At 52.6% G+C, this 23,402-nt stretch overlaps 1 protein-coding gene across 8 annotated transcripts in view; it reads left to right on the forward strand.

The window, feature by feature from the left end:
* The window catches only part of PLA2G6 (phospholipase A2 group VI), a 59,973-nt gene that overhangs the window by 19,782 nt on the left and 16,789 nt on the right, over window positions 1-23,402 (forward strand). For 7 of the 8 annotated variants that reach the window (XM_086712282.1, XM_086712287.1, XM_086712285.1 and 4 more), the window contains exons 3-10: window positions 8,521-8,736; window positions 9,679-9,862; window positions 10,721-10,908; window positions 13,289-13,385; window positions 14,540-14,722; window positions 18,959-19,067; window positions 20,266-20,430; window positions 22,306-22,384. In XM_086712282.1, coding sequence (XP_086568408.1) covers window positions 8,521-8,736; window positions 9,679-9,862; window positions 10,721-10,908; window positions 13,289-13,385; window positions 14,540-14,722; window positions 18,959-19,067; window positions 20,266-20,430; window positions 22,306-22,384 — 1,221 coding nt within the window. The remainder of the gene's footprint in view (window positions 1-8,520; window positions 8,737-9,678; window positions 9,863-10,720; window positions 10,909-13,288; window positions 13,386-14,539; window positions 14,723-18,958; window positions 19,068-20,265; window positions 20,431-22,305; window positions 22,385-23,402) is intronic. The other variant, XM_086712286.1, reaches the window with a different exon arrangement.

The following is a 23,402-nucleotide window of genomic DNA, read 5'->3' on the forward strand; positions in this document are numbered from 1 at the left end:
GTGAGTGAGATCATGACCTGAGCTGAAGTCGGACGCTTAACCGACTGAGCCGCCCAGGTGCCCCAACCCTTGCACTTTCTTAATGCTATCTGTTGACAAGAAAGAATTCTTAGTCTCAACGAAGTGAGAATCTCTGATCTCTTTTATTGTTTGCTTTCATGTACCGTATAGGAAAGTTCTTCTCTACCATGAGGAGTTGAGGATATTTTTCTGTAGTTCTGTAGTATCTTCCCGAAGCTTTATTATTTTGCCCTTTGTAACTAGATTCATTATCTACCTGGAACTGATTCCTAGGTCATAATGTCTACTCTCAGGGCGTAGAAGCTCTGAGGCCTCAGCTGAAGGCCTTGGTTTCACCAGGCTCCTTCCACCTGGTAGGCCTCGAACTTTAATCTCTGTTTTCTAACTACTGAAAAACTGCCCCAGTTTCTGCTTGGCTCTGTAACCTCTCTGCTGCTGTTTTCTGTTTGGTTTCTTTCTTCTTCCTCTTCTTTTTTTTTAAAGTTTATTTATTTTTGAGAGAGAGAGTGAGCATGAGCAGTGAAGGGGCAGAAAGAGAGGGGGACAGAGGATCCAAAGCCAGCTCTGTGCCGACAGCAGCAAGCCCTATGCGAGGGCTCGAATTCATGAACTGTGAGATTATGACCTGAGCTGAAGTTGGATCTTCAACTGACTGAGCCACCCCGGTGACACTGTGGTTTCTTGACATCTTGCTCCGTCTAGCTTAGGAGGGAAAATTGCTTGCAGAATTTTGGGCTTACTTCCCTGTAATTCCCTCAAGTTCTGGCCTTCTTGGAAAACTCTGAACACTGGCTTCTCTTTGCCCATCCTAGCGGGAATTCTGGCAGCGTCTGGCTGCCTCCCAGCCTTTGTATCCTTTATATCCTGCATCACAGGTCCCAGAGTGCCCTGAGTAAAAATGTGGGGCGTACCTCAGTGTGCTTTCCTCTTGTCTACAACCTTGGCCTGTATTCTCGTCTGCCTTGGGCTCCCTCCAACACCTTCATGTACTCGTTTGCATTAAGTCCTGGTTTTCTATTTGTTTTCAGCAGGAAGGCTAGTTTGGTATAAGCTCCTCTGTCCTATCCAGAGGTAGAGGTTCCTCCACAAATTTGATAGAGAATGTTTACATTATCACTGAGTCAGGATGTTTGCCAGATTTCCCCATGACTTCTTGTTTGAACCATAGACAGTTAAAAAAATTTTTTTAAGTTTATTTATTTATTAAAACAATTTTTTTTTTTTAATTTTTTTTTTTCAACGTTTTTTTTTTTTTATTTATTTTTGGGACAGAGAGAAACAGAGCATGAACGGGGGAGGGGCAGAGAGAGAGGGAGACACAGCATCGGAAACAGGCTCCAGGCTCCGAGCCATCAGCCCAGAGCCTGATGCGGGGCTCGAACTCACGGACCGCGAGATCGTGACCTGGCTGAAGTCGGACGCTTAACCGACTGCGCCACCCAGGCGCCCCTTAAAACAATTTTTTAATGTTTACTTATTTTTGAGAGAGAGAGAGAGACACCAAGTGTGAGTGGGGGAGGGGCAGAGAGAGAGGGAGACAGAGAATCCGAGGCAGGCTCCAGGCTCTGAGCTGTCAGCACAGAGCCCTACATGGGGCCCAGACCCTCAGACCATGAGATCATGACCTGAGCCAAAATCAGGAGCTGGATCCTCAACTGACCAAGACACCCAGGCGCCCCATTAAAAAAAAAATTTTTTTTTAGGTTTATTTGAACCATAGATAGTTTGTATGTATCTTATTTAATTTTCAAACATATGGGAGACTTTTCGTTCCCTTTTTGTTCTTGGTCTCTTGCTTAGTTTCACTGTGGTCAGAGAACATGGTCTAAATATTTTAAAGCTTTTGAGGGATACCTGGGTGGCTCAATGTGTTGAATGTCCGACTCTTGGTTTCAGCTCAGGTCACGATCTCACAGTTTGTGAGTTCAAACCCAATGTGGGGCTCTGTGAAGGTTATCATGGAGCCTGCTTGGGATTCTCTGTTTCCCTCTGTCTCTGCCCCTCCCCCACTTGTGTGCACGTGTTCTCTCTCTCTCTCTCAAAAATAAATAAATAAACATTTTTTTTTATATTATTTTTTTTTCAACATTTATTTATTTTTGGGACAGAGAGAGACAGAGCATGAATGGGGGAGGGGCAGAGAGAGAGGGAGACACAGAATTTGAAACAGGCTCCAGGCTCTGAGCCATCAGCCCAGAGCCTGACACGGGGCTCGAACTCACGGACCGCGAGATCGTGACCTGGCTGAAGTCGGACGCTTAACTGACTGCGCCACCCAGGCGCCCCTATAAACATTTAAAAAAAAAAAATATTTTAAAACCTTTGAAATTTGTTCAGATGTTCTTTACGGCCCAGCTTATGCCTAGTATTTCTAACTTTTGTTTGCACGTGCTTGGAAAGAAAAGCTTATTCTGTGGCTGATAGCGTTTCATCTATGTCGGCCAGGTCAGGTTTACTAATCATTCTAGGTCCAATAGGGATTTTTTTTTGGTTTGATTGTTTATGAGTGGTAAAAGTTACTAAAATATGGATTTGTCTCGTTTTTTCTCTTTTTTGCTGGAATTATGGATGATTTCATTGTTTTTAGAAATGTCTAGCTTTAAAAATTCTATCAAGTTTGACTTTATTCTGGAGATTTATTATGAAGTGCATATTAACTTAATTGTCATATTTTCCTGGTGGGTTGAAACTGTCATCATTATGAATTGTCCCTCTTTGTTTCCAGTAAGGCTTTTTACCTGAAACTCTATTTTGTCTCTTATCATTATAGCTTCACCAGATCTTTTAGGTTAGTATTATATTGTATAATATATAATATATAATTTATAATATAACATATAAATATAAAATAAATATAAAAATGTATAAATATTCTTATATATACATTTATATATATACATTATATATGTGTGTGTATATATATATGTGTGTGTGTATATATATATATATATATATATATATATATATATACACACACATTTTCCTTATATTTTTAATCTTGTTAAGAGTATAGAGTTGACTTTTTTCCCATATTATCTTTGTCTGTTATTCCTTACATTTATTTGGAACATTAAGTCTCTTTCTACTTCATACAATTCTGATATATTTGGGTCTAAATCTGTCATCTTGTTATTTTCTTTCTTGTTGTTCTACCTGTTTTCTTTATTCCTTTCTTTCTTGTCTTCTTACACAGTTTTATTTTTGTTTCGTTTTAGTTAGCTTTACTGAGATGCGATTTACAAAAATGAGAAATTTACCAACTGGAAGTGTAGCATTTGGTGAGTTTCGGTGACAGGGCACACCCATGTGCCATCACCACAGTTAAGATACAGAACATTTCTGTGGTCTCCAAAATTCCCTCCGTGCTCCTTTGTGGTAAGTCCCCGGCACCCACCACAGCCCCTGGCAAACACCGATACGCTTTCTGTCACTAAGGTTTTGCCTGCTAATCATACAGCATATAGTCTTAAGACTTTTTTTTCCGCTTAGCGTAATGGTTTTGCAATTCATGATCGTTTTCTTATTATTCCATTTGTCCCCTCTCTGTCAGTCCGAAAGTTATGCATTCTGTCATTCACTCTCTCTCTCTCTCTCTTTTTTTTTGTCATTCTCTTTCAGTGATAACTGTTGCGGGACAGTTCTCTGTGGGTCTCTCGTGTGTCTCGCAAGCAGAGACACTGACTTCCTCTGTTTCAGGTTATCTTTACAAGGAGGTTAATACAGCGAACAGCCTTAGAAAATAGAGATTGGGGACATTTGCTTCTTACTCTCTTGTGGAATAAAAATCATATCATCCTCCAGGGCAAAGCTGAGACAGATTTGCTTATTCACAATGGTAAAAGATTCAAGTTCCCTACACTCAGGGTCTCTCTCTTCTAATGCAACGTGAGCAGGTGTCACCTGGCCCTCTTCATGTCACCCTGTGGGAACTGGATCCCAGGGAACTGGCGCACACGCTGATACTCTGGCTACTGCTGTTGCTGGGAGTAACAATTTGGCCTTTGTCTTGGATCCAGGAATCTTGTGTCTTCTGCCAGCATCCATGAAACTATGTCAGGCTAACTTGTTAGTTTGCAAGTAGGGCAAAATCGGAAACCCTTCCCAGTTCTTGATAGAACCCTAGAGATCGGAGCACACATCCTTGGACTGACTGAAGTACAATTGATACATTAGTGTCTCCCAGAACAACAAACGTGTCCTAGAACTTTTTAACCCCATTTGTTCCTCTCTAGGCTTCTATACCATTTGTTTTTTTTTGTTTTTTTTTTTCAACGTTTATTTATTTTTGGGACAGAGCGAGACAGAGCATGAACGGGGGAGGGGCAGAGAGAGAGGGAGACACAGAATCGGAAACAGGCTCCAGGCTCTGAGCCATCAGCCCAGAGCCCGACGCGGGGCTCGAACTCACGGACCGCGAGATCGTGACCTGGCTGAAGTCAGACGCTTAACCGACTGCGCCACCCAGGCGCCCCTCCATTTGTTTTTTTAATTCTATTTTTATTTTAAACACAAGACATGATGCCACCAACACTCATTTAGTTTCACCCACAAAAATGCCATTTTCCTGGTACTTCATTCCCCCCCCCCCCCCCCCCCCCCCCCCCCGTATCTTAGGCCATCGATATGGGATCAAGTTCCTTCTATCTGGAGAAAATCCGTTTCTGTTTTCTTTTGTGTAGGTCTGCTAATGACAAAGCCTCTCTCTCTTTCTCTTTGTTTGTGTGACTAGTGAAATGTTTTAATACCAGCTTCCTACTTAAAGGGAAGCGTGCTGGTATAGAATTCTCATTGACATTTATTTTCTTTTAGCTCTTTAAGATGTCATTCCACTGTCTCTGGCTTCCACTGCTGAGAAGCCAGCCGCCAGTGTTTGAAGACAACTTTTTCCTCTGCTATTTTTAGTATTTTTCTCCACGCTTTGTTTACAGCCGTTGTAATATGGTACCTGTCAGTTGCTGCTGTGTTTCAGTATGTTGACGGATGTGCGTCGTCCTCTGTTACTGCTGTGTAACAAACTACCCCAGGACTTGCCTTAAAACAACAATCAATTGTGTAGCCCACACACATATGCAATTTGAGCCGAGCTCAGTGGGCAAAGCTCTCTTCTACTTTGCATGGTGTTAGCCAGGGTGGCTTGACTGCAGGGCCCACTTCTTTTTTTTTTTTTTTTTTTAATTTTTTTTTTCAACGTTTTTTTATTTATTTTTGGGACAGAGTGAGACAGAGCATGAACGGGGGAGGGGCAGAGAGAGAGGGGGAGACACAGAATCCGAAGCAGGTTCCAGGCTCCGAGCTGTCAGCCCAGAGCCTGATGCGGGGCTCGAACTCACGGACCGCGAGATCGTGACCTGGCTGAAGTCGGACGCTTAACCGACTGCGCCACCCAGGCGCCCCTGCAGGGTCCACTTCTAAGATGACTCACTCACAGCTGGCAGGTTGGAGCTGGCTGTTGCCTGGAAGTTCGTCCAGAGCTAAGGGTCCAAGGTCAAGAGTCATCCCTGTGGGTTGTGTCAGTTTTCCCATAGCATGATAACTGGGTCCCCAGAAAAAAGAGGTGGAAACTTCCAGTCTCTTAAGACCTTGCTCCAGAAACTAAAGTGCCATCAGCTCTGCCATATGCTATTGGCAAAACAGTTACAGAGTCAAATTAAAGGGTAAAGAGCCATAAGGCACCACTACTCAATGGGAGCAGTGTCAAAGAATTTGGGGGCCATGTTTTAAAACCCTGGACGAGGTCCCTAAGTGTGAATTTCCATTTTTGTGTTTGTGTGGGAGAGCGCATAGATATTTTCAGTCAGTCTAAAAAAAGGTTTCATCAATTTTGAAAAGTTCACAGACATGAACTCTTCAAACATGGCTTCTGTGCCGTTCTTTTTCTGTTCTGTTTCTGTAGTGCCACTTATATGTGTGGTCGATCTTTTCGTTATATATTCTGTGTCCTTTTTCTCCTGTCCTGCCTTTTCATCCTTAGGCTCTTCAGGCTTTATTCTGTTTACTCTTTTCTGGCCCATGTTCCTATTCACTGGTTTCTCTTCAGCATTTCCCAGTCTGCTTTTTTTTTTTTTAATGTTTATTTTTGAGAGAGAGAGAGAGAGAGCAAGCAGAGGAGGGGCAGAGAGAGAGGGAGACAGGGGATCTGAAGTGGGCCCTGTGCTGACAGCCATGTGCTTGATGCAGGGCTCAAACTCTCGAACCTTGAGGTCATGTCCTGAGCCAAAGTCAGACACTTAACCAACTGAGCCACTCAGGCCACATCCAGTCCGCTTTTATATTTGGCCACTGGGTTCTTACTGTTGGCAATTGGATGTATGTATTCACTTATTTATTAAGACTTTATTTTTATTGATGTATTTTTAATTTTTTTAACGTTTATTTATTTTTTGAGAGACAGAGAGAGAGAGAGCATGAGTGGGGGAGGGACAGAGAGAGAGAGGGAGCCACAGATTCCAAAGCAGGCTCCAGGCTCTGAGCTGTCAGCACAGAGCCCAACACGGGGCTCAAACCCATGAGATCATGACCTGAGCCTAAGTCAGACACCTAACCAACTGAGCCACCGAGGTGCCCCGAAGCCTGGCCTTCTGTTTCTTTTTTTTTTAATTTTCTTTTTTTTGAACGTTTATTTATTTTTGGGACAGAGAGAGACGGAGCATGAACGGGGGAGGGGCAGAGAGAGAGGGAGACACAGAATCGGAAACAGGCTCCAGGCTCTGAGCCATCAGCCCAGAGCCCGACGCGGGGCTCGAACTCCCGGACCGCGAGATCGTGACCTGGCTGAAGTCGGACGCTTAACCGACTGTGCCACCCAGGCGCCCCTGGCCTTCTGTTTCTTTTATGTTTGCTTCTCCCAGGTACCTGGTAGCATTAGCCCTTCAGGGTGCCCACCCACGTTAAGAGGTGGCCCGCCCCTGGCCTCCGGTCCCTGTCCCCCGAGCCCACGAGGTTGTCAATGCTACGGTGTATCCCTCCGGCCTGTCAAGTGACAGCAGCCTTCAACACCAGGCTCACTTCCTAGATTTCCGTAATCCGTCCAGCCTGGCACTTCATCCCAGTCTACTTAGGTATCCAGCGCCTCAAGCAGATGGCCTCTTATATTTTGTCGCGCATTTCTGGTTGTCCCGAGGAGGCGCTCCTGTTCACATGACCTAGTCTGCCGTGGGAGTGGAAGGCCTCAGAGAGATCCTGTCTTCTTTTGGGTTCTTCTCACCGGAATTCAAATGCCTGCTTCCACCTTCCCCGTTAGCTACCTCTGCTTGCTCCCCTCTACAGCAAAACCCCTCCAACATACTGTCTGTACTTCTCCAGTTTCTCCCATTCCATTCCTTCTTAAACCATTCGAGTCAGGCTCTGCTTTCCACCTAAAGTGTCTTGTCAAAGTCGTCAATAGATGCTAAGCCCAATGATCAATTTTCAGTGTCATTTCTTTTCTTTTTTTTTTTTTTAACATTTTAATTTATTTTTGAGACGGGGAGAGACAGAGCATGAACAGGGGAGGGTCAGAGAGAGGGCGACACAGAATCTGAAAGAGATCCAGGCTCTGAGCGGTCAGCACAGAGCCCGACGTGGGGCTCGAACTCACGGACCGCGAGATCATGACCTGAGCCGAAGTCGGCCGCTCAACCGACTGAGCCACCCAGGCGCCCCAATTTTCAGTGTCATTTCTAGTTGTCATTTCGTGTCATTACACCCGACAGAGCAACAGCATTTAACGTGGAGCACGCTGATGTTAACAGGTTGGCAGGATGAAACAGAGGAGCCGAGGAGAATGAGGAATAACTTCCTTCCTTGTCCTCTCTTCTTCGTTTTTTCTATAGCACTCATTCCGCGGCAGTTTGTTTAATGTACTTTCTTATTTTGATTTTTACCTTACTCATTGTGTTGATCTCGCCCACAAAAACATGGGCTCCGGGAAGGCAGGCCATGTCATCTGTTTCATTCATTAACTTACCCCTCCATTTAGAACAGTGGCAGGGGTTTGGGGCGCTTGGGTGGCTCAGTCGGGTAAGTGTCTGAATTCAGCTCAGGTCATGATCTCACGGTTTGTGAGATCGAGCCCCGTGTCGGGCTCTGTGCGGACAGTTCAGAGCCTGGAACCTGCTTTGGATTCTGTGTCTCCCTCTCTCTCTGCCCCTCCCCTGCTCATGCTCTGTCTCTCTTTGTCTCAAAAATGAATAAAACATAAGAAAGAAAGAAAGAAAGAAAGAAAGAAAGAAAGAAAGAAAGAGAGAGAGAAAGAAAAGAAAAGAAAAGAAAAGAAAAGAAAAGAAAAGAAAAGAAAAGAAAAAAGAAAAGAAAGAAAATCCTGACTCCATTTAGAGGTGTGTGCATGCATGCATGTGCACGTGTGCGTGGTGGAGAGGGGAGTCCAGCTGGAACAGGTCGGTGCACAGCCAGAGGCAGGCAGTGAGCCGTCCGTGGGGACCCAGGGCTTCTGACTCCAGTGAGGGTGTGGGCTGAGGCTGGCTCATTTCTGTGTCGTCCTCCTGTGCCCTGGCTCTACAGACTCTTCCAGCTGGAGAGGGAGACGGACGCCCTCGTGAACTTCCAGCACTATTCTATCCAGCTGCCGCCCTTCTACGAGAGCTCCAGCCAAGTCCTGCACGTCGAGGCCCTGCAACAGCTGACCGACCTCATCCGCAGCCATCCCAGCTGGTCGGCGGCCCATTTGGCGGTGGAGTTGGGCATCCGAGAGTGCTTCCATCACAGCCACATCATCAGGTGGGCCAGGAGGGCCGGACCCTCAGGAAGGTCCCCGGGTCTGTGTGTGTGGACGGGCGGGTCCGGGGAGTCTCTCAGCCCTGCCTCAGTTCCCCTCTGTGGGTCGGTGTTGCCTCTGAGTGGGGAGTATACGAACGCCGGACTGAAGCCAGAAGGAGAAACGTAGGGCCCGACGGGTGCCAGGCCCACCTGGTGTGTTATAACCACCATGAACTTGAGTCCTTCCAATACCCGCATGAAGGGTCATCATCCCCCCAAGAGACTATGTGGCCCATGCAAGGTCAGTCCGCTGGAGACGGCCGAAGAGGCCTCAGATCCTTGCATCTCCTTCCAAGGATCCGGGTGCCCTCCTGGTGGCTGGACCGCTTTCTTGCATATGGCCCCTCAGCCAACACTTCCGTCAGTGGAAATGACCCCCAAGAGGGACCATGTGGGCCCCGCCGCAGGACTCCGGCTAGCCTGCTTGCCCTGAGGTGACCGCAGCTCGTTTCAGCTCCCAGGCTCTAGGCTCAAAACTCCTCACTGCCCTTTACAGCCTACGGACCTGTTCTTGCACACCATCATGGTGTTTCACTTCCCAGTGCTTCTGTCCATTTCCTAGGGCGGGCGCAGCTGCTATTATTGTTATCTTTTCGTAGATAAGGATATTGAAGCCCCGAGAGATTAAGCCAGTTTCCCGAGGTTAATGAGATTTCTGCCTTCCGATCCTTTCTACCCCACCCTGCCTGCCTCCCACTTCAGGCTGGCGTGGGCCTAGGACGCGTGTCTCGTACGGATGTGCCACTGAACAACTGATAAGATCATGTCAGCCACAAATAAGTGGTTTGAACCAGGCAGCCTGAGCATGGCGTGAATGCCCCTGAGCTCCAAGCCCACTTCCCTCTTCTGCACTTGAGTTTCTCAGCACCCCTCCCTCCTTCCCTCCCCCCTGCCCCCCCCCAGCTGTGCCAATAGCAGGGAGAATGAGGAGGGCTGTACCCCCCTGCACCTGGCCTGCCGCAAGGGCGACGGGGAGATCCTGGCGGAGCTGGTACAGTACTGCCATGCCCAGATGGACGTCACAGACAACAACGGAGAGACTGCCTTTCATTACGCCGTCCAGGGGGACAATTCCCAGGTGCTGCAGGTGAGCAGGGGTGATCGGTGCTGGCCACGCCCCACTGTCCCCACTTGGCCCCGAGCTCCTTCCTGGAGGGTGTACCTTCTCCTCCCTTCCCTCCTCCTGCTCACCAAGGAGAGACACACCCTTGGTCACTGTGCTCTGACCGCCCTCGGGAGGTCCTCCAACCCAGGAAATGAAATCAGAGGTCCAGTCCAGCCAGTCAGTTTAGTTCAGCTTGTCCCAAGCACCCACCGAGCCTGACCCTGGGCTGGGTGAATTCATTTCAGCCTTTCCTGGAGGGGCTCATGGTCCGGTGGGACCAGATCTCCAGTGCCCATCCCTGGGAACAACCCCCTTTTAAGTTTCTTAATTCAGAAAAAATTTTTTATTTAATTTTTTTTAATGTTCATTGACTTTTGAGAGACAGAGAGAGACAGAGACAGAGTGCAAGCAGGGGAGGGGCAGAGAGAGGGGGAGACACAGAATCCAAAGCAGGCTCCAGGCTCCGAGCCGTCAGCACGGAGCCCGACGTGGGGCTCGAACCCGCGAACCGTGAGATCATGACCTGAGCCGAAGTCGGACACCCAGCCAATTGAGCCATCCAGGCACCCCCAGGAATTTTTCCCACAAGCCACAGCAATGGCGGCCCAGCCCCCCAGCCGGCTGGCACAGACAGCTTCCTGTTTGCCTCCAAACCTCCTTTCTCCGGGGCTTCCCTTAACGTTCCTACCCGGGTTATAATCCTACCCGTGTTATCTCATCGGCAGACTTCCCTTCCCCTCAAGTCTCGGCGGAGGGGGTTGGCCCGGAGGGCGTTGGGGAGGGTCACGCAGGGGGCTTGCCTCTGTCAGGCCCCAGCCCACCCCAGTGTCCCTCTGTCAGCTCCTAGGGAAGAACGCATCGGCCGGCCTGAACCGGGCGAACAACCAAGGGCAGACCCCACTGCACCTGGCCTGCCAGATGGGGAAGGAAGAGATGGTCCGAGTACTGTTACTCTGTAACGCTCGGTGCAACATCGTGGGGCCCAGTGGCTACCCCATCCACGCAGCCATGAAGTTCTCCCATAAGGGGTAAGACCGCCCCCCCCCGCCCCCCACCCCCCGCCCCGTTGGCTGGCTCTCTAGCTCTGACATCTCTTGTCCTCACGCCCAAGTGAGCAGTGGCTTCCCCAGGCTCATTAGATGTGTATCAGATGCTGGTGCCCAGGGCCGGCCTGGCACGAACAGAGTGCTCGATGAACGTGTAGCAGGTGTGAATCTCCATCCAGAAAGTCAGCTGTGCAAAGAGCAGAGCTTTCAGATGTTTTCCGTAACGCACCTTAATTTCTGGCCACGAACCTCCCTCTCCCAAACTGGAGAAGAACGATCCAAATCCTCCCCGGGGCTCCTCCCCTTTCCACCTCCCCCAGGTGGTCCTCCTGGGCTGGAGTCACACGCAGCCCCAGGGAGGGGCCCACCCGACCTGGGTCCTCTTGCACCCAAGCCCACCAGCCCGATCCGAACCCCTTCCTGGCTACAGTGCTGCCCTGTGGCTTCTGCAGCTTCCTGGCTCAAGGCCCAGGAATGCTTGGCAAGGTGGCCCAGAGCCCCATCTGCCCCATCTTTCCTGGCTGGTGGCACCGTTGGGAGGCAGGTACCAGGCGCATGCCGTGGGGAGCCCCAGACCAATCTGGGGCTTCTTCCCTTCTCCCGAGACCTGGGAAACCCTGTTCTCGGGAAGATTCTCCATGTGGAGTGTGGGTATGTGTGTATGCGTTGGGGGGGGGGGGTGAGAAAAGAGAGGAATATCTTAAAATGTGGCCCAGTGGGAACGCTGTCTGGAATGGCTGACTGAATGAATGAACGAGGCAGTCGGTCCCACAGTCTGGACACTGTGCTAGGCGCTGGCCTTAGACGGAAAAGAAAGCAGCTCTGGGACAGGAGACACAGAGGTCACCCGGTCCTTCTGGGCTGTGCTAAACAGGCAGGGGGAAGAGGAGAGAGGGCTGCACGCACATGGGGGCGGGGGCAAGCCTGGCTGTCCCTCAGGCTCTTCCTCTTCTGGAGTCTGCCCCCACCGTGCCGGCCCCTCTGGCGACGCCATCCCCTCAAAGGTCTGGTCCAAGCTTGGGCCAGCCCCCCTTGCCATGTCCTCCCCGGCACAGCCAAGATGGAGAACTTCCAGAACGACCTGACCAAACGGTTGGAGACAGTACTGACACCTCACCCCCAGGGGTCAGGTTCCCCGGGGGCAGGTTGCATCTGGAACGGGCACAGGTGGTGGGTGATGCCGTGTCATAGCTGAGACGTAGCATGGCGGCCTCCCTCTTGCTCAGCTCAGCCTCCCCAAGCCTTGCTGTCCAGGGGCCTGGAATTGCCCACGTTGTGCCTTCCTTGGACACCCCTAGCCGCATTCCTCTCTCCCCTGCCAGGCCTCCCCTGTGGGGCTGGCAGAGATCGCAAAGGGTCGTCGCACATTAGACGACGCAGGGGGCCTCACACCTCGGGCGTGCCCGACTCCTGCCACAGCCGCGTCCTCCCAGGGCCCCGGCGGGGCCATCCCTCTGCCACCGCGCGGCAGCTGGTGGCAGCGATCACAGGTGTCAGGGCCGCAGAGAGGGGTTCCGTCCCCGCTCCCATCTGGGAGCCCCTCCGCTGTTAGCGTCAACTCGGCTGACCTTCACAGAGCCAGGTTGGGGCCAGGGACTCGACTTTTCACTTTGCCAGCTGTCTTCAAGGGTCGTTAGTGTTGTAGCATGTATCAGAATTCCCTGCCCTTTTAAGGCAGAGTAATATACGGACGGACCACATTTTGTTTTCCCCTCCATCTGTTGACGGGCACTTGGGTTGTCTCCCCTTTTGGCCAGTGTTGCTAGGAATGTGGGGGAACGAATATCTGTCTGAGTCCCTGCTTTCCGTTCCTTTGGCTGTACACCCGGGAGTGGGGAGTCGCTGCAGCCTTAATTGCTGTGCCTATGCTTCCCGCAGGACGCAGGTCACTGCGCGAAACAGCAGGAGCGGAGGGAGGGCCAGGGGATGGAGGGCGACCGCGTGCCAGGTGCAGAAATGAAATGTCTTCTCTCCCTCAACCCCCACGGGTCCGGCTAGGACCGCGCCCGTGTTGCAGACGGCCTCAGCCACTTTCCAGAGATCACCAGGGAGGAGGCTGGGGCTTGACCCTAAAGCCAGCACCAGTGAGAGTGATCATGGCCGATTGCTGCTATCAGGGAAGGCTTCCTGGAGGCGGGGGCTGGAGCTGTGTATAGGGGCTCAGGATACCCTGGACATACCACAGTACACGTGCTGGTTGGTTTTGTTGCAACTTTATTTGCAGAAACTCTTCTTCCCCAGTGGTTGAACCCCCAAGTCGTGGCCTTTTCCAGCCATCCCCAGGGCACCTCCCACCATCCCCGGGCCACCTCCCACCGTCCCATGGCCTTCTATACTGCCCCTTGGCTCCTTTTCCCCCTAGGTGTGCTGAAATGATCATCAGCATGGACAGCAGCCAGATCCACAGCAAAGACCCTCGCTATGGAGCCAGCCCCCTCCACTGGGCCAAGAACGCAGAGGTAGGCAGAGTCTGAGGGTGAGTGGTGGGGGGGAGGGGGCAGGGGGCAGGGTCCCAGGGCCCCATGTTCCTCAGCTGCCTGCGGGAAGGAGGTCCCTGAGATGATTCTGGGGGGTTGATCTCATAGTGGTCCCGCAGGCTTTGCTGCTCGCAGGCTCAGGGCCCTGTCTGTGGGTTCTTTGTGTATGAATTGGGGGTCCTATGGCCTGGCTTTGGAGGCATGAAATCAGCGAGGTGACGTGTGAGAAAAGGCTTCATAAAGTGCCAAACAGAAGTTGGTGCTGGTACTGGCTGTGCCCACAGAGAGCCTGGTGGCGCAGTGATTCCACGGGCCGCCCCTAAGCCAAGCTCCATGCCCCTGGGAGGGTGGAGGCCTCTGGTCCCTCACCTCCAGGAAACACAGCTCAACAGGGCCCTGGATGCCCCAGAGATTGTGGTCCGTTGTGACGGGCCAGGAGGGAGGAGATTGCCAACTTCTGCAGGGTACCTCCTTCCTGCCCTGAGCTAGAGGCCAAGTCCGGCCTTTCGTGTTCGAGTGTACGAGTTGTCATTCGTTGTCACCCCTCTGTGAGGTAGGGACTTGCATTTCTATTGCCACAGAAAACTGAGGTCCAGAGGGTGTGACGGCCTACCCAAGCTCCCAGGGCTGGGAGGAAGTAAGGCTGAGCTGTGGGCTCAGGACTGTCCAGCTCCAAAGGCCACACCCCTCCCCAGGTCCCAGGCTCCCAAGGCCACGCCCCTCCCCGTGTCCCAGGCTCCCCAGGGCTGTGGGGCGTGCAGGGGCGGGTGTCGCCAAGGCCCAGGGAGTGGCCAGACTTTGGCAGGATCCCAGGGAAGGTCACAGGGAGCAGGGCAAGTTGTGGGACTTTGCTGAGATGTGTGGGGTCCTGTTAGTTCCAGGAAAGGACCGGGAGCTCCTTAAATCAGCCAGCACAAATCAGCTCTTTGTCCTCTAGCGTCCTGCTGATGATGTGGGAGCCAAGATGTAGGGCCACCCCCAGAACTGGGGCCTGCCACCTGAGTTCTTGTTGCTAGTGCTTTCCGGAGGCCCGATACCTGATGGCCGCTCAGGGCGGCAGTGGCAGCCCCCACGTGTCGCCGGCCCCTGCTGCCCTTAGTGACCGCCTCCTTGGGCGCGGACCCTTTCTCCCGCAGATGGCCCGCATGCTGCTGAAGCGGGGCTGCGACGTGAACGGCACCAGCAGCTCGGGGAACACAGCCCTGCATGTGGCCGTCATGCGCAACCGCTTGGACTGTGTCATGGCCTTGCTGACCTACGGGGCCAACGCCAACGCCCGCGGAGAGCACGGCAACACGCCGCTGCACTTGGCCATGTCGGTGAGCCTGCAGGGGTGGGTGGGGGGCTACCCGTTGCTCCCTCCCTTGACACCCTCTTCCTTTCCCCGCCCCTCAGAATCTTCTTACCTGCCTACACTCCATTCAGACCTGCCTTCCCCCTTAGGAACCTTCCGTGTCCCCCTTTCAGCCCAGAGTGTCGTCTCCTTCCTCTATGCCCCTGTCCCTCTGGCTCCCGCGTCCCCCATGTGACGAGTGCATGGTGCGATGGCTCTGGCTACCCGCCGTGGCCTTGGGCAAGTCACGTCATGTCTGTCAGCCTCGATTTCCTCATCCGGAAACCGGGGTGTCGGTACTGGCTGCGGAGTGAGCGGTGGATGCTCGGTAACCCCAGGAGGAATGTCCAGACGACACATGTGGTACCTAGCACCAGTGGGCAACCCTCAGATGTCACTTCTCCTCTGCTGCATCAGGGAAAAATACCCGTCTGCATACTGTTTCTATCTCCTTGGGGGGGGGCTGTAAGCTCCTGGGAGGCAGGGTCTGCTTGTACATCTCCGTGGCCCATGGTAGGTGTTGGCCGCGGCTTTTGGTTTATTATAGAGCAGAGTTCCCCCCTCCAGTCTGGATAGACAACTGGAGTATGAACATAAGGAAATCAGGGAAGGGACTCTTACTACGTTACGGATGTGTGTGTATTCCCATTCTGTACCAATACCGTGTATACATAAGTATGTTCAACAGATTTCCAAGTGATGGAGTTGGAGAGGCATCTGGGACTCTAAAAGTAGATTTGGGGCACCTGGGTGGCTCAGTTGGTAAAGCATCCGACTTCGGCTCAGGTCATGATCTCACGGTTCGTGGGTTCGAGCCCTGCGTCGGGCTCCGTGCTGACAGCTCAGAGCCTGGAGCCTGCTTCGGATTCTGTGTCTCCCTGTCTCTCTGCCCCTCCCCTGCTCATGCTCTGTCTCTCTCAGTCTCTCAAAAATAAGTAAATGTTAAAAAAAAATTTTAAAGATGTAGATTTAGGGCAAACTCAAAGACATCCTGTTTTATAGCAAAGGCCATCACTGTGGTGGAGACACTGTTACCCTGGGAGGTGGAAACTGTAAATGAAACCATGGCCATTTTCAGCACTGAATGAGCCATTAGAATGATCTAGTCCATCAGTTCTCAAAATTTTGGGTCTATGTGGTCCCTTTATAGTGTTAAAAATTAATTATTGAAGAGCCCAAAGATTTTTTTGTTTATATGGATTTTATCTATCTATATTTATTAGATTGGAGTTTAAACATAAGACATTTTCAAAATATTAATTCACTTACTAAAAAAATTTTTTTAATGTTTATTTTTGAGAGAGGGACAGAGCATGAGTGGGAGAAGGACAGAGAAAGAGGGGGAGGCACAGAATCCCAAGTAGGCTCCAGGCTCTGAGCTGTCAGCACAGGGCCCAACACAGGGTTCGAACTCACGAACTGTGAGATCATGACCTGAGCCGAAGTCAGACGCTTACCGGACTGAGCCACCCAGGTCCCCCTCAAAATATCGATTCATTTAAAAATAACAATTCACCAATCACAAGCTAGCCAAATTAAATAACATTTTTATGCAAAACAACTTTATTTTCCAAAACAAAAAACAATCCAGAAGAGTTGGCATCCTTTTAAATCTTTGTGAATCTTTTTATTGCCTGGCCTCAGAGAAGACATACTGAGCCTCCTATCTTCTGCTACATTTATTCTCTTGCAATATGTTGTTGAATATATGTTGGGGGATAAGAAGAAAATCTGGCCTCCCAATGCTATGTTGGAAAAGATACACAGTTGCACCTTTTCAGAGAGTCATGGATATTCTTTGATGTTGCACCAAAACTGGACAAGGGTAGTTTCTGACAAGTCAGTTGCAGTGGGCAGAGCAGCCATCTCCAGGAGCTTTTCACACTTTGTTACATTAAACACTTTATTCCACTGGTATCTCTTGCACTTGGCATGGATCTCTTACCCATGCGTAATTTCCTTGGAAAATACCGGTTCACCATGTATGCGTAGAAACGGCGACCCATTTCATCAGACGCTAGCAAAACCCCACATTTGTAAATATCCCCACTGATCTCATCAGAAAAACCTTTCAGTTTGGGGAAGCCGTCAAAGCTGTCAAGCCCACTTGTGGCATATACAAGTTTTCTGGAATTGCCATTTTTGTTTGCAAGCTTGAATTTTGTCGTTGGCACAAAATATCGTCAGATGTTTTTCTTGAAGTGCCAGGCTCACTGCGTTCATTTTTGAGAACACGTCTTCTGGATACCCAAGGCTGAACAATCATAGTTTGTCAGTCATGGTCTCAAATGAAAATGGTGTTCCCGGGGGAAAAAACGTGTGCTTCTGCTCACAACTCCAGCAAATTGCCGACGTGCTTTTCCTCAAGATAACAGTTGTACTCTGGTATGCCACAGAAATGCCCAGGCTTTCTCTCTATCTTACAACACAAGGACACAATGTCAAATCGTAATAAAATTCATTCTTACTGCTTCATGAAGGGCATTCCAAAGTGACACTGGCTTTTTAATTAATTGGCTGATTTTTTAAAATGTCTTTATTTATTTTTGAGAGAGAGAGAGAGACAGAGTGCAAGCAGGGGAGGGGCACAGAGAAATGGAGATACAGAATCCAAAGCAGTCTCCAGGTTCTGAGCTGTCAGCACAGAGCCCAACGCGGGGCTCGAACTCAGGGACCATGAGATCGTGACCTGAGATGCTTAACCTATTGAGCCACCCAGGCGCCTGTTAATTGGTTGATTTTTTACTGCTAGTGAGTGGCAGAGAAGAACACCACAACGGTGTCACCGTCTTGCTATGGCACTAGGAGCTTTATCCATCATTGTTTTTATGCCATCAGTGCTAAAGTCAACACAATGCAAGAAGCAAACACCATCTTGATAGTCTTATGAAAGCAGGTTTTTTTTTTTAATTTATTTTTAGTAATCTCTACGCCCAACTTGGGGCTCAAACTCACAACCCCAAGATCAAGAGCTGCACACTCTTCCAACTGAGCCAGCCAGAGGCCCCTGTGAAAACAGTGTGAACCTCACAAAACCCTCTAGAGGGTCTCACACGTTCGGTGGGGGGCGGGGGGGGGCACATGTGTCACTTTGAGGACTGCTGACATTCACTGGTTCCCATACCTCAGGAACTTGCAGACCGGCCTCACATTTTTTGGCACGTTGATGTGTCACTTGCACAATTAGTGCTTAATCATTTCTTTAAGTTGGTTTGCTTTTATTAACTTATTTTTATAAAGTTGTTATTTATTTATTTTTAGAGAGAGTGAGAGCACGTGTGTGCACCAGCCAGGAAGGGGCAGAGAGAAAGAGGGAGAGAATCCCGAGCAGGCTTCACGCTGTCGGTGCAGAGCCCAATGCTGGGCTCGATCTCACAAACCGTGAGACCATGACCTGAGCTGAAATCAAGAGTCGGCTGCTTAACCCGCTGAGCCGCCCAGGCGCCCCTAAGTTGGCCTGCTTTTAAATCTTACTTAAATTTATTTCAAAGGAGATGTTCTGTCGCCACCGTAAGGGGTAAACCAGTGACACGAAAAGAAGGAAACCAAAACAGAAATGCATAACTAATGACTCAAGCATGCATAATCACCAGTGCCCATATAAATCCTAATGTACATGAACCACTATTTGGAAAACTGCATTCTGGACACAAGTCTTCATTCTCCAGGCCAGGAGATCAGGCCCCAGGAAGAGGGAGGTGATAAGACCAGAGCGCGGTCTCCAGGCAGCCAGTTGATTGGCTTGTTCTGGGAAAGCACGCCCCACCCTGCCCCGCCCAGCCTCCGATGTTAAATGCACAATGCGCTTTGGAGGCAAGCTGCCCTTGGAGGTTGCCGTCAGGGAGGATGTGTGCCCAGTTACCTCCTCAGAAGTGGCACCCTAGACCTGATGGACAAGACAGCCTTCCCTTTCCCCGCTCACCCTTTGCTGCTGCTTCTGGAAGTGATCAGCAGCTGACCCTTCGGTGGCCCCGTGGCCCCTGGGGCGGGGGTCATAGATGCACTGCTTCCTTCCAGGAGCTGGTGGGGCTGGCACCTGGGGTGAGTCACTTCCAGCTTCTGCCTGGGTTATTAAACAGGTGGGGGACCTGAAGGGTTCTAGCACCTTCTGCCGTGCCGTGAGAGGCCCGCCGAGTCGGTAGGCAGAGCGGAAGCGGCTGGCGTCCTTTTTCTCTTCCTTTCCCTGAGCCGTTGGATTTTCCCCTCACTTCATCCCCAACAGAAAGACAACGTGGAGATGATCAAGGCCCTCATTGTGTTTGGGGCAGAGGTGGATACCCCAAATGACCTCGGAGAGACTCCTGCTTTCATAGCTTCCAAGATCAGCAAACGTAAGTGCCCTGCACTCCGGTCCCAGAGTTGGGCAGGGGTGGTGGTGGTGATGCATGCACTGGGGAGGAGGGGTGGTCCCAGCAGCCCGGCACCAGCATCCTGTCCGTACCCACCCCACTTGCTCCCTGCGTGGGGTTTCCAGGAGCACCTGGGAGGCAGAGAGGGGAAGCTTCCTGTGCCCGAGCACAAGGGCCATACCCAGTAGGTGGGACCCTCCAAGGGGCTTGCCAAGCCAGTGTCCTCTTCTGTGCCACCCTCATCCCACCTCCGGGTGCCAGGACTCGGGGGGAGGCAGGTGGGGGAGGCAGTAAGTAATTCCCGGATGGAGCCACTGGCAGGAAGAATGGTGGGTGGATGCATGCCCGCTACACGAGTGTGTGTGCACGCGGGCTTGAGGCACACACTGCATGCTCGCTTGGTGAGCCCTGGCATCAGGGCTGGAGAAAGATCATCCTCAGCAGAAGCCCGGGCCCCCTCGGGGGGTTTCAGGGAGCTGTGGAGGCTGCTGTGGGCGCGCAGGTGACTGTGTGTGCGCACTTGTGTGTGTGCTACTTCCTAAAAACATCCTTTTCAGTTACCCTGTCTGTTAGAAGAGGGTAAATGCCCACGGACTGGCTCGTCCCTTTCGAGCCCTGGGAGGGACTCGGCATTCGGCAGTTTTGAGAATTGCCGTACGTGCAGCCCTGACACGGGGCGCGATCCCACAAACCACAAGATCATGACGTGGGCCCAAATCACGAGCTGGACTCTTAACTGACTGAGCCACCCAGGCGCCCCATTGTCGTGGTTTTTTGTTTTGTTTTGTTTTTTACTGTTTTTAAATTTTTGATTTCTGACTGTTCACGGTAGTTTGTAGAGATGTGTGTATGGAGGGGGGAGTCCTGTTTTCTTGACCAGAAGTGAAGGGAAAGAGGGGGACCCCAAATACGCGGACCGGGTAACCTCAACCCCTTTCCAGATTCTGTGGTCGACCTCAGCACCTGCCCTGGGCCCCAGGAAGCTATTGGGCTACAGGCGACTGGAGTCAGCACGCCCTGTCAGGGTGGGGTCAGGCCTCCCGGGCGCCCGGTTCCCCCACATACCCAGGCCGCCTGGTAGATGAGAGAGGGGACCGTGTGTGGAAAGGAGGGGCCTCTCACTTGCTTGTTGACATCATTTGTGATCCTGTGCGATCTCCCCTCCCCCAAACCTTACTAGTTGTCACCAGGAAGACGCTCTTAACTCTGCTGAAAAACGTAGGGGCCGACCACCGCCTCCCACTCACCCAAGGGGCCCCCTCGGAGCAGTGCTCCACTGCGACACATCACTTCTTGTTCTCCCAGGAAAGATCTCAGCCCCCACCGATCAGCTTAAACAACCTAGGTAGGCCTCTTTCCTGCCACACTCCCTCCTCTCCAGCTGGTCCCCAGGCACTGGGATCGGAGCAGTCCTGATCCGAAGGAAACGGGGCCCAGGGTAGAAGTTGTTGAAAGGAACGAGGAAGGTTGGGGCAGGATTCGTCAGCCTCTGGAGGCAGCCAGCACCCATGGAGCCCAGAGGCCTGGGGGGAGGGGGGCCCCTGGCTAATGGCCCGCAGTCCATTTCTCCTGAGACGATGTCCTGAACATGGTCTCCGGTCTGGGCGTCCCCGTGGCACCTTTGGGGTGAGGACTGTCTCGGCCTCTTGTGCCCTGGGAGCTCAGGGTGGGCGGTGAGGAGTGCTGTTGGGGTCCGGCACCCCTGGCCCTCTGGCTTCAATGAGGAGTGTGTCTGCCATGCTGCTGTATCTCTGTCAGGCCTGGGGCCCGTGTGTCTGTCCCCTGCTGGCCCTTTGGTGACCTACAGGCTTTTGAACAGGGCCAGGCAACCTGCATCTGCCCCTAGGTGACCTTGGTGCCCGTGGAGATGGCCCCCAAGGAGATGGGGTCCCGTCTCTGGGCTTTCTGTGGGCTGACCCAGCCACGGCCTAGACTGTGTGAGAGCCGGGTCCCCTGGATAGGGCTGTCGGCAACCAGTCCTCGGCAAGCTGGCCTTTCTCCCCGCTTCTGTGGAAGCAGACACCAGCGCCTGTAGCCTGGATGGCCCAGCCTAGCCAGGAGTCAGGAGAGCAGAGCCCGCGGCCACAGTTTGTCCTTCTGGCTCCTCCTCTCCGCTCCCCTGCCCGTCCCCGTCTAGGACCTGCCCCCCCTCCCAACCCCATCTTTATCTCTCAATTTTACAGGCAGGCAGTCACCCACGCCAGGCTGGATGGTGGGCCTGGGGCGCAGCGTCCGATGGGTAATGCCCTGGGCCTGGAGGGGCTGCAGAGCCTGCCCAGCCCCGAGTTAGCTGTAGCTCTAGTGGCCTCTTCTCAGCTGCCTGCCCGAACACATGAGCCATTCTTGCCACCCTCCCCCTGGCACTCTGGCCACTGCCTCTCCTGGCCGGTCTCCGCTTGATTCGCCCACCCTCTGGCCACCCGCTCTGGTGAGGGTACATACACTGCCTTGCAGCCTGCCTTCCTGCTTTGCTGCTTCTAGACTCTGCACAGTGGTGGGGAGGGCAGTCAGAATCCGATGGCATGGCGGTGCTGGGCCAGGCCCCTGGGGCAGGGCTGCTGGCCAGGAGGGCAGCCAGTCCATCCGGGAGGCGGGCTCGGGCCCAGAGGAGAACATGGGCAGAGGGGTAGGTGCGGCTGGTCTGAGAGGCCGCTGAGGAAAGTTCCAGACCTGGGATCAGGACGAGCAGCCTCTGAAGAGTGGTCGGTTATCTCCCTTGGCTCATGGGTTTAAACTGAAAGCAGTGTCCTGACTCACTCCTTTTGGCTAAATGACCTTGGACGAGTTTATGTAGCCTCTTTGAGCCTCATCTGTAAATTGGAAATAAGGATTCTGGTGACGGTGGCTGTCAGCAACTCCACTTGCCCGATGCATGAGAAAGTGCTCTGTGAGCTGGAAACACCAGCCACGGAAGGGGTGCTTGTGCTCTGGGGCTTTGGGAGGAAGGCACCGCGGAGAGTCTGGGAGGTGGCCGGGCGGGGGTGAGGGATGCTTCCCAGGGCAGGGGGCCACAGCCCGTTTCACCCCAAGGGGCCCGTGGCCTCTGGCCCAGCTGTGTCTTGGGACAAAGGGCCCTTCCTGGTGGCAGGGGGCAAGGTGCGCCCCCTAGGGCCAGCAGGGTGAGGGCTCAGCTCCAGATTTGCTCAGGGCCCGTGGGATTGGGGGGGGGCGGGGCTTGGCACCTGCGTGGCCCCAGCCCACTCTGCCCTGTGCCTCGCAGAACTGCAGGACATCATGCATATCTCCCGGGCCCGGAAGCCGGCGTTCATCCTGAGCTCCATGAGGGACGAGAAGCGGACGTAAGTGGGGGAGGGAGGGAGGGGGACCGCATGCACCAGGCCTCTGTTTGGTGCCCTCCGGCAGGCTCGGGGCTGTTGTCTAGCGCATACCACAGCCCTGTGAGGTGGCTTGTGTCCTCTGTAGTTCACAGCCAACTACAACTGGGTGTTCGGAGAGCCTGGGTCTGCTCTCTCATCAGGGACCGTGCGGGCTGTGGGTTATACGATAGAGCTGGCTGCAAGCCTGTCCCGTCCCTCCTGACCTTGTGTTGGTTTGTTGGGGAAGGTCACCCAGATCCCCACTGCGATGCTGAGCCTCCTTGCCTCTGGCTCCATCCTGGCCCCTGCCCTGCTTCCCTCCACAGAGCTGGTGGGCCGGGCGGACTTCCCGAGCACCTGCTGTACGTCCAGGCCCGTTCTTGGAGGCAGGCCTGCGTGATGGGCACAAAGAGCAGAGGCCTTTGTCCTTGAGGGCGGTCCCTGGGGCCTCAGAAGCGGTGCCTGCCAGCACGGCAAGTTCCCGGCACAAACGTGCGTGCGCTCGACTGCGCTCTGTCTTCCTTTCCGTGATAGAGTTGCTTTCTTGTTCTCCGTTTGCGACTGTCCCACGTCCCTAACAGCTTTCCTAGGGAGGGATTAGGATCCTTGTTTCGTGCAGACAGAACCTGAGTCCCCGGGAGGCGAAGTGCCTTGCTCAAGCTCACACCATGAGTGTCGGAGCAAGACTCTAGTCCCCCGTCTCCTGAGTTCCTGCCCTTTCTGCTGCCGCAGGCACTCTCCCGGCTGCCTCAGTAGTGCTGGCCCCCGCAGGGCAAGCTCTCAGTCCACAGACACAGCCCCTGCTCCTAGGGCCAGGCAGTGGCAAGTGGTTCTGCCTCCCCTTGCCTGAAGGGTTGGCTTCCCCTTGGTAAGTCCTACTTATTTCCAAGGCCACCCTGTAACATGCCCCGTGGGGGTGCACCTGCTGCATCAGCATTGTAGTTCTCTGCTCCCACTGAACTTCCTGCATGTGCGCGCACATGTGCGCGCACACACACAC

Source organism: Puma concolor, chromosome B4, assembly GCF_028749965.1.
Source record: "Puma concolor isolate L17-30 chromosome B4, mPumCon1.1.hap2, whole genome shotgun sequence".
NCBI classification, from domain to species: domain Eukaryota; kingdom Metazoa; phylum Chordata; class Mammalia; order Carnivora; family Felidae; genus Puma; species Puma concolor.